The 12,879-nt window shown below is 43.8% G+C and overlaps 1 protein-coding gene across 1 annotated transcript in view; it reads left to right on the top strand.

Annotated features, from left to right (window-relative positions):
• The window catches only part of FBXO32 (F-box protein 32), a 34,479-nt gene extending 27,032 nt beyond the window's left edge, over positions 1-7,447 (top strand). Inside the window, exons 7-9 of the mRNA XM_082235840.1 lie at positions 54-236; positions 1,387-1,530; positions 2,349-7,447. Coding sequence (XP_082091966.1) covers positions 54-236; positions 1,387-1,530; positions 2,349-2,438 — 417 coding nt within the window. The 3' untranslated portion in view covers positions 2,439-7,447. The remainder of the gene's footprint in view (positions 1-53; positions 237-1,386; positions 1,531-2,348) is intronic.
• The last annotated feature ends 5,432 nt before the right edge of the window (positions 7,448-12,879 follow it).

The following is a 12,879-nucleotide window of genomic DNA, read 5'->3' as shown; positions in this document are numbered from 1 at the left end:
CGAAGCTCTTTTCACACCTTGTTTTTTTGCATGCTCTGTCTTTTCCCTCCCAGCCTGCCTTTAAGGGCTTGACTTTCACAGACCTGCCCTTGTGTTTGCAACTGAACATCATGCAACGCCTGACAGATGGAAGAGACCTGGTGAGCCTTGGGCAAGTAGCTCCAAGTCTTCAGGTGCTCAGTGAGGACCGGCTGCTGTGGAAAAAGCTTTGTCACTACCATTTCACAGACAGACAGGTAATAATAATAGGCTGTTGTAATCTTGAAACTATGGGGAGAGTGATGATCACAGAAGCAGCAGAAATACTGAAAATAAGACCACGGTTTTGTTTAGTTTTATTGCCCAGTCGTGAAGCAGGATAAATTAGGCGTTTAAAGGCGAACCTGTGTAACTCAGTTTCTGAAACAATACATGAACCATCTTTCAAAAATCACACTGTTCTGAAGTTTGCTGTTCAGCTCTTCAGCCAAACAAATGTTCGCAGAAATGAATGTGTTAGTGATGGTAACATGCAGAGTTGCATTGCATTAGTAAAAAACTGCTTTGCAAAAAAAGTGTCAATGAGTCAAAATTGCAGATAAAAGTGTGTGTTGGCGAAATTAGCACTTACATGCTGATGGATTTTCAGGAGGACTTTAAAACACACACACACACGAGTAAACTTTAATGTGAATAACTAAATTTAAGACTGGAAATATGAGCTTGACAGATTAGTCCATCCATACTGCCCAGACCAGTCTTGGGTCTTGAAGGTACTTGCCAGCTTTCTGCAAAATTCCTGAGAGCATGCCTGTACCATTCTTAAGTCCTACGGTGGGGATCCAAAGAAACAAGATATCTGCATTTTCTGCCCCCAAAGAGACAAGACCCCACTCATATGAAAAAGCGGCTTGCTGCAGAACTCACCATGAAAAACGCCTGAATTTCTTATATCTTATGCTGAACAATTCTCAGTATTTAGCAGGCAGCAGTCCTAGCTTTATCAATCTGAATTTATGTAAATTTTACTACTATTCCTGTCTCCTACTTATGCCACACTTTGGGTGTTTAATTTGCTTGGTTGTGGCGTATATTCTCTCTGGGGTGGTCTTGGATTTGCCTGATCCTCGTTTCACTGTTGTGTGGCTCATAGGAGAATAGGAAGTCAGATCATTGGGATCCACCCAGTTCCGTATTGCCTATGAGGATTGCCAACAGCTCTTCGTGGGGCTTCATTCAGGGTCTCCCCCTAGCCAAATCTGGAGATGCCAAGGATTTGAACCTAGGACTTTCCGCATGCAGAACAGGGGCTCTCTCACTAAGCTGTGGCAGCTGCCTTAAACTAGCCAGTCCTTGGACAAATTTCCCAGGCCTCTGATTCCATTGTGGGACTCTCTTACATTTCAGATTCGTAAACGGCTAATCATGTCAGAGAAGGGGCATTTGGATTGGAAGAAGATGTATTTCAAGCTTGTGAGGTGCTACCCAAGGAAGGAGCAGTACGGCGATTCTTTGCAGCTCTGTAGACACTGCCATATCTTGTCTTGGAAGGTAGGTGGCCAGTCCCAAATCCTCTTGATGGCTGGAGGTTTAAGCTTGGGGCAGAGGATATATTGCATGGACTACAATTGCAGCATCTCGCTTGAAGGGTCTTAAAGCTTGAGCTCTTGGACTCTGGGTGGAATTCAGTGCTACACTCTCCCAGCTGTTCTGCTTGCTAGATGACACAATCTCCCCTCTCTTCCTCCATGCATTGTTCTGAAGGTTCTCCTGACTTCCACCAGAGCCAGTTTCATGGAGGTGCAAGAGCCCCATTGCATGAGCATAAGTCCTTGCACAGGGGCTGGTTAGGTGACTCCTGCCCTCTGGTTTCTTTGCCTAGTGCGCAAGATGTCAGTCGCTTTCACGAACCATTCCTTGGTGTTACAGCGGTGGAAGCGTTTCTGTTGGGTGGAGATCTCAGCCACGCAATAAACTGAAAGCTAGACAGATCAGTGGCAATCCCTGCCCTGGCCCTAGTTGAAACCAATCTAACCTCCTTGAGGCTTGGGACCTCCAAAGTGGTGTTGTTTATGGACCTTAAGGTCCTCCACAGGGCATACCAGGAGAGGTGGTCCCATAGGTATGGGGGTCCTAATTGTAGCCCCGAGGTTCCAAGTTCCCCATATCTGATGCATGTGGACCAACAGCCACTTGTACTACGTTGACGGCATGAGTGACTTCGCTGAGCTTGCAGCTTGTGCCTCCAGCAGCAGCAAAACTCCCCTTGCTGCAAGTAAGCTGTTTCATTGCTGCTAAGCTACGGTACCTACAGATATGCCATCTACTTTGCTGCTATCTCTATACATCCAGATTTTCTTCCTTTTCAGGGCACCGATCATCCATGCACAGCTAACAACCCAGAGGGCTGCTTGACTTCTCTTTCACCCCAGGACTTCATCAACTTGTTCAGATTTTGAATCCCCAAGTAATTTTCACTGTGTAAATATTTTGCTATACTGATGGGACACTTTATACTGCCGAACAGGCTCGCTCAACCTGTATATTGTGTGTAAATATTACAGCTTTGGAGTTCCTGAGTCAAGAGGACAAGAGGATTTTAGGAGGCGAAGGGAGTCATTATTCAGTGGCATTGAACTCTTTTTGAGAATATGGCCTTCCAACTGAACTGATAAATGTGTAAACACTGTAAATATATGATGCTTTGTAAGAATCTGATTTCAAGCAACTGGGGAGAATCCTTATTCTGCTTAGAAAATTCAAATTTGTTTTGTTTTGTTTTTTTGCATCCGTTTGAAATGTCTCTTTGGTTTCAAAGCCTAGAGAAATTAAAACACCATGATTAGGCTAAAGCTGTTCAACTACTTCCCACTCTGGGTTTTGTTTACAATAGATATTTATACCGAAGACATTTTTAGAATCGGTAGCTTACAAGGGCATAGCCCTTTATCCTTTAAGATGAAATGAAAATCAATGTAAAATGTACACACCACACCATTTTCTACCTCTGAAAAGCTTTGCAGCCAACCCGATATGCAATGTGAAGTGTTTGTACTTTGTAGAGATTTAAAGGGGGGAAGTTGATGGCAAAAGTAGACTTAACTCCTTTTTTGTTACTTCTTAAGAGTCTGCTTGCTCTTTTGTTCGAAAAGCCTGGTTCTCAGAAATTTGGAAAGGCTCCAGCAGAACAGTGGGCCTGTTGTGATTGCTGGTAAAACAACAAACACGAAGAAGAGCGAATGATGGTTGGTGTGCCACATCACATCGGCCCTGCGTATTTTCTAGAGGCCTGCTGTTGCTCTCAATCTCTCTCCAATACATTGCCCAACTTCACATGTCACACTGAGCCCAAACTGGCTTAGCATGTATGCTTGGGTGTGAGAGCAGAGATCGCAGGTGCATTGCTCCTCTGGAGTCGATCAGCTGCTGTGCTGAACTAAACCATAGTTTGGATTAGCATGTCTTCCAAACCTAGTCTTATGGCTAAGCTCTGTCCAGACCAGGCATAGGCAAATTCGCCCTCCAGATGTTTTGGGACTACAACTCCCATCATCCCTAGCTAACAGGACCCAGTGGTCAGGGATGATGGGACTTGTAGTCCCAAAACATCTGGAGCGCTGAGTTTGCCTATGGTTGGTCCAGACTAACCACAAGCTATACCCTAAGGTCTGCCCTGTGGTTTACAGCTTTCAGGTTGTGTGGAAGAACTATACCACAAGCCCAGGTTCAGGCAACATGCTCAAGCAAACCATGGCTTAGCTCTCAGCGTGATGGAGCAGCAGAATGACCAGGGAGGAGCGAAGGAGCTGCAATGTCGCCTTCAGCACTGGTTGACTTTGCGTACGTACAAATACATTGTGCTGTGAAAGTGGTGTAGCCAGCCTTGCTTATTGTAAAGAGACATCGCTTGTCTGTTCTTGGGCAAGCTCTAATGTGCAATACATTCTGCTATGTAGGCTTTAAGAGCTTGAATGTGGAAGATCCACTCTTTGGCTGGTGCCTGTGAACGCACCTCCTCCTTCCCACACACACCCCAGAACAATTTTGCAACTTCCACATCACCTGCTCTCAAACTGTAGATCTCGCTCGGATGGGATTAAACCTGAGGCTTTCTGTTTGCAAAGTGGATGCCCCTATCACTGCCCTTCTCCTTCCTTGCAGAACCGGCCCAGTATTAAATTAATTGCAGGCGAAACACTAAAACTCCACCAAAGGTGGAGGACTCGCCTCTGTCCCCCTAATAAGTGTTGATGTTGGATTCTGAGAAGTGTGTGGCCTAGAGAACTGAAGATGAGCTTGAATAAGACCACAGGCAGGTGTGTGCATTAAGAATGTCTAAACCCCTGTGAGGCACATGTATCTGTGCTTAGCCTATGTTGGTACCACACATGGTCTAAAGGGTACAGCTGCGCTCAAACGAGCTACATTATCCAAAGAACCAACATGACAAATTTGCCCCATGTCGTGTGAAAACGTTTCTCCTTTGGAGCTGCTGCTCCTATATACTGTATCAGGTTTGGTGCTGAAATACAGGAGAAATTCCTCGCACAGGGATGTAAAAGATTTCAAATAATCACAATCATTTTATTGGTATTATTCAAAGCAGTAAACCAAAACAAAGGTACAGTCTGACAGCAGGGTACGTGCATAAAATACCCTTTTTTTTGGCTAAGATTTAAAATAGAAGCACAGGTTTTTAACGACGCTAAGGGTTGTTTAGGGGCATTGCTGGAGCCAGGAGTTGCGGAAATAAAGTGAGGTTGGAACAGGGAACTGAGAGCAGAGGCGTTGGTGGTGGTTGACGCGAGGAGTTGGTAAAAGTTGTTATGGAACTGATACGTTTGCCATGTGGTTGGGTCTTTCAGGAAATGAATTTAGCATCCTATATAGTATAGGAGGGTAGATGATGGGTCTGAGTGTAAGCAGAAAGTGGCTTTTGGTGTTTAGACAATGCGTGAATGAAAGAGGGAGGAGATTCAGTGGTCCCTTAGATTGAATGGGATGTTGTCCCACCAACATCCTGTCTTCCCTCAGCCAATTCCAACTCCTTTCTTACTTGCATCAACTGGCTATTGACTTCCTCCTCCATGGTCTCAGCATTGCCACAATAGAACTTGGTAGCGGGGAGGATGGGGGCAAACCTAGAATGAATTGGCTGTGCCTGTCATGGGCTCTGGCGCCACCTATTGTTGGCCTCCCTGCCTTCTGCCCTACCAGTACCAATGGGCGCCAGCAACCACTAAAGGGATTGCTTACATATATATGCTGATTCGTTTTTATTATGAAGCCCATTAAAATAAAAATAAAAATGGTAGGGTAACATTTCTGGACCTATCGAACATTTCCAAACTAGCCTCTAGCAAACAAATTCCCCTGGTTTATATTAGGATAGGGCTTTTTTTGATTTTTACGAAATGTGTGAGTTTTATACTAGAGAAGCACTTATTCCACCCGTTGTTTGGGGGAGTTTTGTACTCACCTTGTATATATTATTGTTTAGCTATTGGATGAATCAGAATCTCTTTCATGTGTCGAAAAACACGCATGCAAGTGACCAAAAACCCTCAATGGCACCTCAGGTCATTTTGGGAGCAGTTTGGTTGGCAAGTATGGACTCTTTGTATAACATAAAATCAGATGCTGGGGCACCTGTAGGATGGATACCTGTGGATATGTAGTACTGTACAACTTCAGACACCAAACTCCTCCTTGAGGGCATCCCAACAGTTAACTAACTTTGCCTCCTTACCAGATTTATCTGACCCTGGATGGCTTAAGCTGAAACAAACCAGGATCCTTCCAAGTGCAGTTAAGTCTCTCGTAAAACTGACGAGATGTTCCTGGGCTTGAAACCATCCACTTGTTGTACGGGCGGGCGAAGGGGGAGATGTTGGCACAGATCTCCGTGCAACCTGTCGCAAGGCTCATTTTAACGACCCTTCTTGCATCTTGCCATAAACCCATATATTTAATTGAAACCACTCCTCTCGCTAGCTGACTCGTTGGCGAAAACAATGAGTTGCTGTCAATGTGATGCCTTTATGACTTAAAGTCACGCTCCCTTTTTTTTTTTTTTTTTTTGCAGATGAGATTAGCTCTTTCCCCCTCCACCCCTATTTTAGAAAAATTGTTAAGCATTCTGGAGTTCTGCCTATGACATACGTGAGGCAAAATACTGACAAGGTTGTTTTTTGAACCCTTTTTTTTTAACGTAACTGCAGTCATAAAGACGTTTTCCAACTGCAAGTGACAAAGAGCTAATTTAGCTTTGTCTGGAAAATGCCCCCTTCTCATTCCATCGTCAGAACCCAGTCTTATTTCTTTCGTACAGGTTTTACGTCCAACGAACATAAAATTGCTGGATTTTCACCCATTGAACAATCTCTGTCTGTAGTGTCTTAACTCTGGGAATGTAGAGGAGTACTGCTGCAAAATGTGATGTAGTGTCGGGAAAACCTATTGAAGGCGATGGGCTTGATCCTGACGAACTTAAGGCCCGTTGATTTCAGGGTTAACAAACTTGGGTGCACAATCCTATGGTTCCTCAGAGTGTCCCAAGGGCCATACAATATGGCCGATCTTGTATTCTGTGGGCAGAGGGGGAAATCTGCTCTCGATAGGGGGGCGGGGGTCCTCCCAGCCACCGTGGAAAGAACTGGTGCTATTGCAGGCATAGGCAAACTCGGCCCTCCAGATGTTTTGGGACTACAACTCCCATCATCCCTAGCTAACGGGACCAGTGGTCATGGATGATGGGAGTTGTAGTCTCAAAACATCTGGAGGGCCGAGTTTGCCTATGCCTCTGCTATTGCTTCCCCTCCCCCCAAATTGGAGCTCCGATGGTGAAGAGGATGAAAAGGCAGAGGCGAATTAGAGGAGACGTGCCATGGGTCATTTTCCTGACATGGCCTTGGGACAGTGAGGAGTTTTCACTGGCCCTTAACTGGCTTTTCTTCTTATTGGAATCAATGGATAGGGTTTGTTCTCTTTGAGAGGATAAAACCATAGGTTTCCCTTCTGTAGAACATCCAGCAAATAGAATGACAATCTCAGTACACTTCCACAAATCGCTCCCCAAAGAATTCTCTCCCTGTTCCAAACATATTTTCCAGGCATTTCCGCCCCCCCCCCCAATTAATTGCGGCCAGGAATTGGGGAGCAATTCGATCCAGTTAGCATTTAAAGGCAAATTTGCCCCATATCTTGAAGCAATACGTGAACCGGAAAAAAGCCATCTTTGGAAATTTGCACTTTTCTGAAATTTTGCAGCTCGATTCTCTAGTCAAGCGAGGTGTGCGAAAATACATTCTCTAAGAGGAAATTGATTTTCGGGGGTTGGGGTGTATGCATCTATTAGGAGAAATTAGCATGGACATGCTGGTGAGTTTTCATGAGGGTTTTTTTTAAAAAAAAAGAATTGCAAAATGTTGTGGAAGGGCGGAGAACTGAATCTGAGGGTTTTTTAAAATAAATAAATAAATAAAACTTGGGAGAACCAAAATGGATAGATTTCTCCATCCCTGAATGGATGGAAGACAGCAACCTGAAGATACAGCCATAAGACCCTTGTAGCATTCCTACATCCAAGGGCCTTCATCCTCATGTTCAATGGATCTCTGCTTTTGGGTGTTTGGGATTAGTAGCATGTACCAGTTTGAGGAAAGCCCTCAGAACCCTTTACTCCAGAATGACCCTGTTGGTTACCATCAGATCTTCTCCAGCGTACTTTGGCTGGGACTTGTGGCCGTACACCAGAGAAGAGGAAACTGCTGTCTTTCAGCATGTCAAGGATGATCCAAAATTTCCTGAAGGACCACAGCTTGCCCATCCTTGCGCTCCACCAAAGATGCCACGACAAAGCATGTTGGCATCAGCGGAGCTCAGCTGCAGCCTCTGTAAAGCAGGGCTGGTAAAAGCTCTCCGTCGTTGCCTTATAGAAATGAGAATCGTTCCATTCATTCAGAATCGTGCATTGTTTGGAAACTGGGGAAAAGGGAGAGGCATCCGTTTGGCCCTCCGGCTCCTTCTGCCCTTTTCCCTCTCACGTACTGTCTTGACAGAAAAAAGTTATATTTCACTCTACATCATGCCAATAGACCAGCTCAAAAATGAATTATTTTCTTTAAAAAAAGAAAATCAAGGTGTTTTTTTTAAGAACTCCATTGCCATTAATAATATATAGCTGCCTATATTTGTCTAAAAGTGGAAACTTTACTTGTTTAAAGGAGGTTTACTTTGATGGGATGCTCAACAGGGTGGTTCAGAGGTTGAAAAGCATACCTTGTTGTGTAATTGAAACCCTTTTTGTGTATAATGGGGTGCTTGAAAATCTCTTCATATAAATGTCGCACATTCTTTTCTTGCATGTTCAGCCGTTTTTTGATTTTTACAACTGTTTGGAACAAGCAGCGATGTAAAAAGATTTTTTGTAAACTTTTTTGACACTGAATTATAAATAAAATGTTCAGAAATTATGAATGTGGTATTTTCCCCCCTGTCTTTGTTTGACTCAAACTTGCCCTTTTGCTTCAGTCCCTTTTATCTCTCTCTGTTCTCCCCCCTGCCATGCTCACCCAGCTATGGGGACAACTTAAATATATTGTGTCTCTTAATTCTTCCGAATTTTATTTAAGTCATTCCTCCCCAATCACAATATCCATAGGAATCTGGCTGGCCACTGTGAGAACAGAATGCTGGACGAGATGGGTCTTTGACATGATCCGCCAAGGGTCTTCTCATGTTCTTACATAACAGTCCAAACATTTTACAGTTTTAGATAAGATGAAAATCTCTTAATGTTGCTCTTCTGCATTTTTTAAAAAACAAAACCCTTTTTGCTGTTAAGCTGCTTGCTTTCATGCTTATAAAGAAATGTTTGAAGAGCTAGATCTGTCCCCAAATGTGTGAAACACTAAAAACATGCATTTATTATTATTATTATTTATTTAATTGGTTACAGTGGTACCTCGGGCTACAGACGCTTCAGGTTACAGATTCTGCTAACCCAGAAATAGTACCTCAGGTTAAGAACTTTGCTTCAGGATGAGAACAGAAATCGAGTGGCGGCAGCGGGAGGCCCCATCAGCTGTAGTGGTACCTCAGGTTAAGAACAGTTTCAGGTTAAGAACGGACCTCCAGAACGAATTAAGTTCTTAACCTGAGGTACCACTGTATTTTTAAACTTCTAACAATTCTCTCTGGGATTTACTCCCTAAAATAACTTGTTTTCAATACAAGTTTTACCAGCTCTTTTATTCCTGCAAGAGGGAGGGATTTCTGTCAATTTCCCCATCCTTCAGCAGTCCGCAACTCCTATGAATTTGTGGGGGCTACAGAGTGAAAAGCAGAGATTGAAAGCCCTAATTCCTGTCCTGTTCACAGAAGAGAAATTAGGATAGAAGCTCTGTAGCTTCAAAGGTAACCTATCGGTATTTGCCAACTGTATTTCACATTCTGCAACCCTTAAGTCAGAGTTGGGGCTGTGTTATATGCGATATTTCTGCACCTGTACAAAACGCATATGCATTGTGTCAGATGTGAAGTGCACTCTTGGGAGTTAGTGTGTGTGTGTGTGTGTGTGTGTGTGTGTGTGTGTGTGTGTTTTAATCGTTGTCCAAACCAATGCCCAAGATGCATTGCCCAACCATGAAGTGTCAACTGAATCAAGACTTTTGGTGCAGATGTGATTTAATCCAGAGTAACTATATTGGACCATAAAGAAGGCTGATAGCCAAAGAATTGATGCTTTTGAATTATGGTGCTGGAGGAGATTCTTGAGAGTCCCATGGACTGCAAGAAGATCAAACCCATCCATTCTTAAGGATATCAGCCCTGAGTGCTCACTGGAACGACAGATCGTGAAGCTGAGGCTCCAATACTTTGGCCACCTCATGAGAAGAGAGGAGGACTCCCTGGAAAAGACCCTGATGTTGGGAAAGATTGAGGGCACAAGGAGAAGGGGACAACAGAGGATGAGATGGTTGGACAGTGTTCTCAAGGCTACTAACATGAGGTTGACCAAGCTGCGGGAGGCAGTGGAATACAGGAGTGCCTGGCATGATCTGGTCCATGGGGTCACGAAGAGTCGGACACGACTAAACAACAGCAACTTTATTTCACAATTCTAATCACTCTCCTGCTGAAATATCTCATTTTGCAACCTCAGTGTCAACGAGGCATGCTTTGCTGCACTCATTTCAGAATTTCCTCAAGTCCCTTATTTTTTTTCTTCAAATTAAATGTTTCTTTCCTCAAAATAGCTGGCTTGTGGGGTACTGAAGCGCAACCTACCATTTTCCCGTCACCGCAAGATTCATGCTTATACAGCCGCTATTTTTAACACGACGACGGGACTCAGGGTTAATGGTAGTTTGGAGATGCGTCTAGACTGTTGTGATGGAGTGGGGGAGATCGAGGGAAGCACAGGAAATACCCAGCATTGTAGAATGAGTGGAGATATAAACCTTCTCTTTCTGCTGAGTCCACAGCCTACTTGAGCAGTGTTTTGTTTTTGAGTCGTATTTGGAAGTTGCAGGAAATATCAAACACACACACCAAAGGAATGCAGTCTGCAACATGTTTACTTAAGAAAGGGCTCACTAAAGGGAAGAGTAAGTGGGTTGCTGCTGCCAAAATAATGACATTTCTGCAATGCACAGAGGGATTTCACATACGAACACACATTTCTGTTTTCTACTGCTGCTCCCACATGCTAATTCCTGTACTCTAGTCCCCGTGGGAAAGCTCCACTTCACTTAATTTTATTCAGTTTTTGGTAACCGAAACGTCCAAACGCATGAAATGGTATTGTCACATGGGAGTTCCAGGCACCCACTAAGCAGATTCCAGTAAAACAATAAAAAAGGGAAGATGATGGTTCATTTCTGGTATTACTTATTATTAATAAACGAATGGAATATTCTGTTTAATTTGCATACAATTTTCTTTGTAGATTGAACATACACCACTCATTTATTTTTCTGCATGTAATAATTCATGGGTTTTATCCACTGCCATGACAGTGCTCAAATCATGTACGTGAGGAATGGACAGCTTTATGCTTAGAGTCCCACTGGTGTCCAAACGTTTTTCAAAGAGGGCCAGATTTGATGAAGTGAAGGGCCATGGGGGCCAACCAAAGGGAAATAAACTGCCACAGGGGCCGGATTAAACCAACCGGCGGACCAGATTAAGCCCCTGAAACGGACTTTGGACATGCCTGGATTAGACCTTTGTTCTTTCAATAGGAGACAAACTGCAAACAGTGACACCTAGTGACAGAACACAGTATTAGTCTTCCCATCAAGAAACTACAGGAGACCTTCAAAAACAGCCACTTCCCAGAATTATCTATGGCTGGAAGTCTTTTTACAGTGGTACCTCAGGTTAAGTACTTAATTCGTTCCGGAGGTCCGTACTTAACCTGAAACTGTTCTTAACCTGAAGCACCACTTTAGCTAATGGGGCCTCCTGCTGCTGCCGCGCCGCCAGAGCCCGATTTCTGTTCTCATCCTGAAGCAAAGTTCTTAACCTGAAGCACGATTTCTGGGTTAGCAGAGTCTGTAACCTGAAGCATATGTAACCTGAGGTACCACTGTATTTTGTTTTGTTCGAGGCTTGCATTCACCCTAAACCAACCCTCTGGGGGCCACATGCCAATCAATTGTTCCTGGAAGCCTTTAAGCAGGAAGAGCACTGGATAGCTCACTTGGTTAGCACCTAGTGAGGATAATGCCAAGGTTGCAGGTTCGATCCCTGTATGGGACAGCTACATATTCCTGTATTGGACTACATGATCCTCAAGGTCCTTTCCAACTCTAAAATTCTATGAATCCAGCACTTCTAGTATTCAGAGGTGTACTGCAACTCCGCTTAACCAGGGGTGTCCAAACATTTTTAAAAGAGGGCCAGATTTGATGAAGTTTACAAGTTTACCCCAAAGTTGTTGACCTTTTTGGGGATTTAACCCAAAAGTTGTTGAGTTGTTGAGCGTGTTTGGGGATTGGAGTTGTTGAGCTTTTTTTAGGATTTTACCCCAGGACATATACTGCCATAGGGGTCAAATTAAATCGACCAGCGGAAACGGACTTTAGACATGCCTGATTTAAGCCATCACGGCTACTAACTACTGATCAAGAAAAAGAAGAGTTTGGATTTGATATCCCGCTTTATCGCTCCCCTTCAGGAGTCTCAAAGCGGCTCACATTCTCCTTTCCCTTCCTCCCCCACAACAAACACTCTGTGAGGTGAGTGGGGCTGAGAGACTTCAGAGAAGTGTGACTAGCCCAAGGTCACCCAGCAGCTGCATGTGGAGGAGCGGGGATGCGAACCCGGTTCCCCAGATTGCAAGACTACCGCTCTTAACCACTACACCACACTGGCTCTCATAACATAACATGCCTTCCAAAAATGCACCTATTTCTTTTTACAGCTGTCTGAGCCACTGGTCATCTTGTGGCGATTCAGTTAATTGAATGAATGAGTTTTGTGATGTGTGAATAAGTACTTCTTTTTGTCTCCCCTTGTCCCATTTCATAGCTCGTCAAAGGATGAGAGGTTTCCTTGCCTGTGGTGTACAAAATTTCTTTTCCCTTCTGTCCCTTCAAGTCACACAAACTTTACTAGCTTTTGAAACACTTCAAAAATCCGCAAGCCCTAAGCATCCAAGCCTCTGAAAATCTTATAATCTGTGCTGCCCTTTGTCCAATGCTAAAAGCACACTCTGCTGGCTATAGGTAGATCTGCACCCAGAGAAAATTCCGAGTTGCATTCAAAACGTTAATTGCGTTCAATAATAATAAAACAATTATTACCTCTATAGACATCCAGTTCATGGTGCAGCTCAAAATGCAACACGTTTTTTGTATGTATGAAAATAAACAGCCTCTTTTCCAGCCTTGG

The sequence above is a fragment of the Podarcis vaucheri genome (assembly GCF_965113315.1).
Source record: "Podarcis vaucheri genome assembly, chromosome: 8".
NCBI lineage: Eukaryota > Metazoa > Chordata > Lepidosauria > Squamata > Lacertidae > Podarcis > Podarcis vaucheri.
The sequence above is the reverse complement of the archived record's forward strand: the minus strand, read 5'-3'. Positions and strand labels throughout refer to the sequence as shown.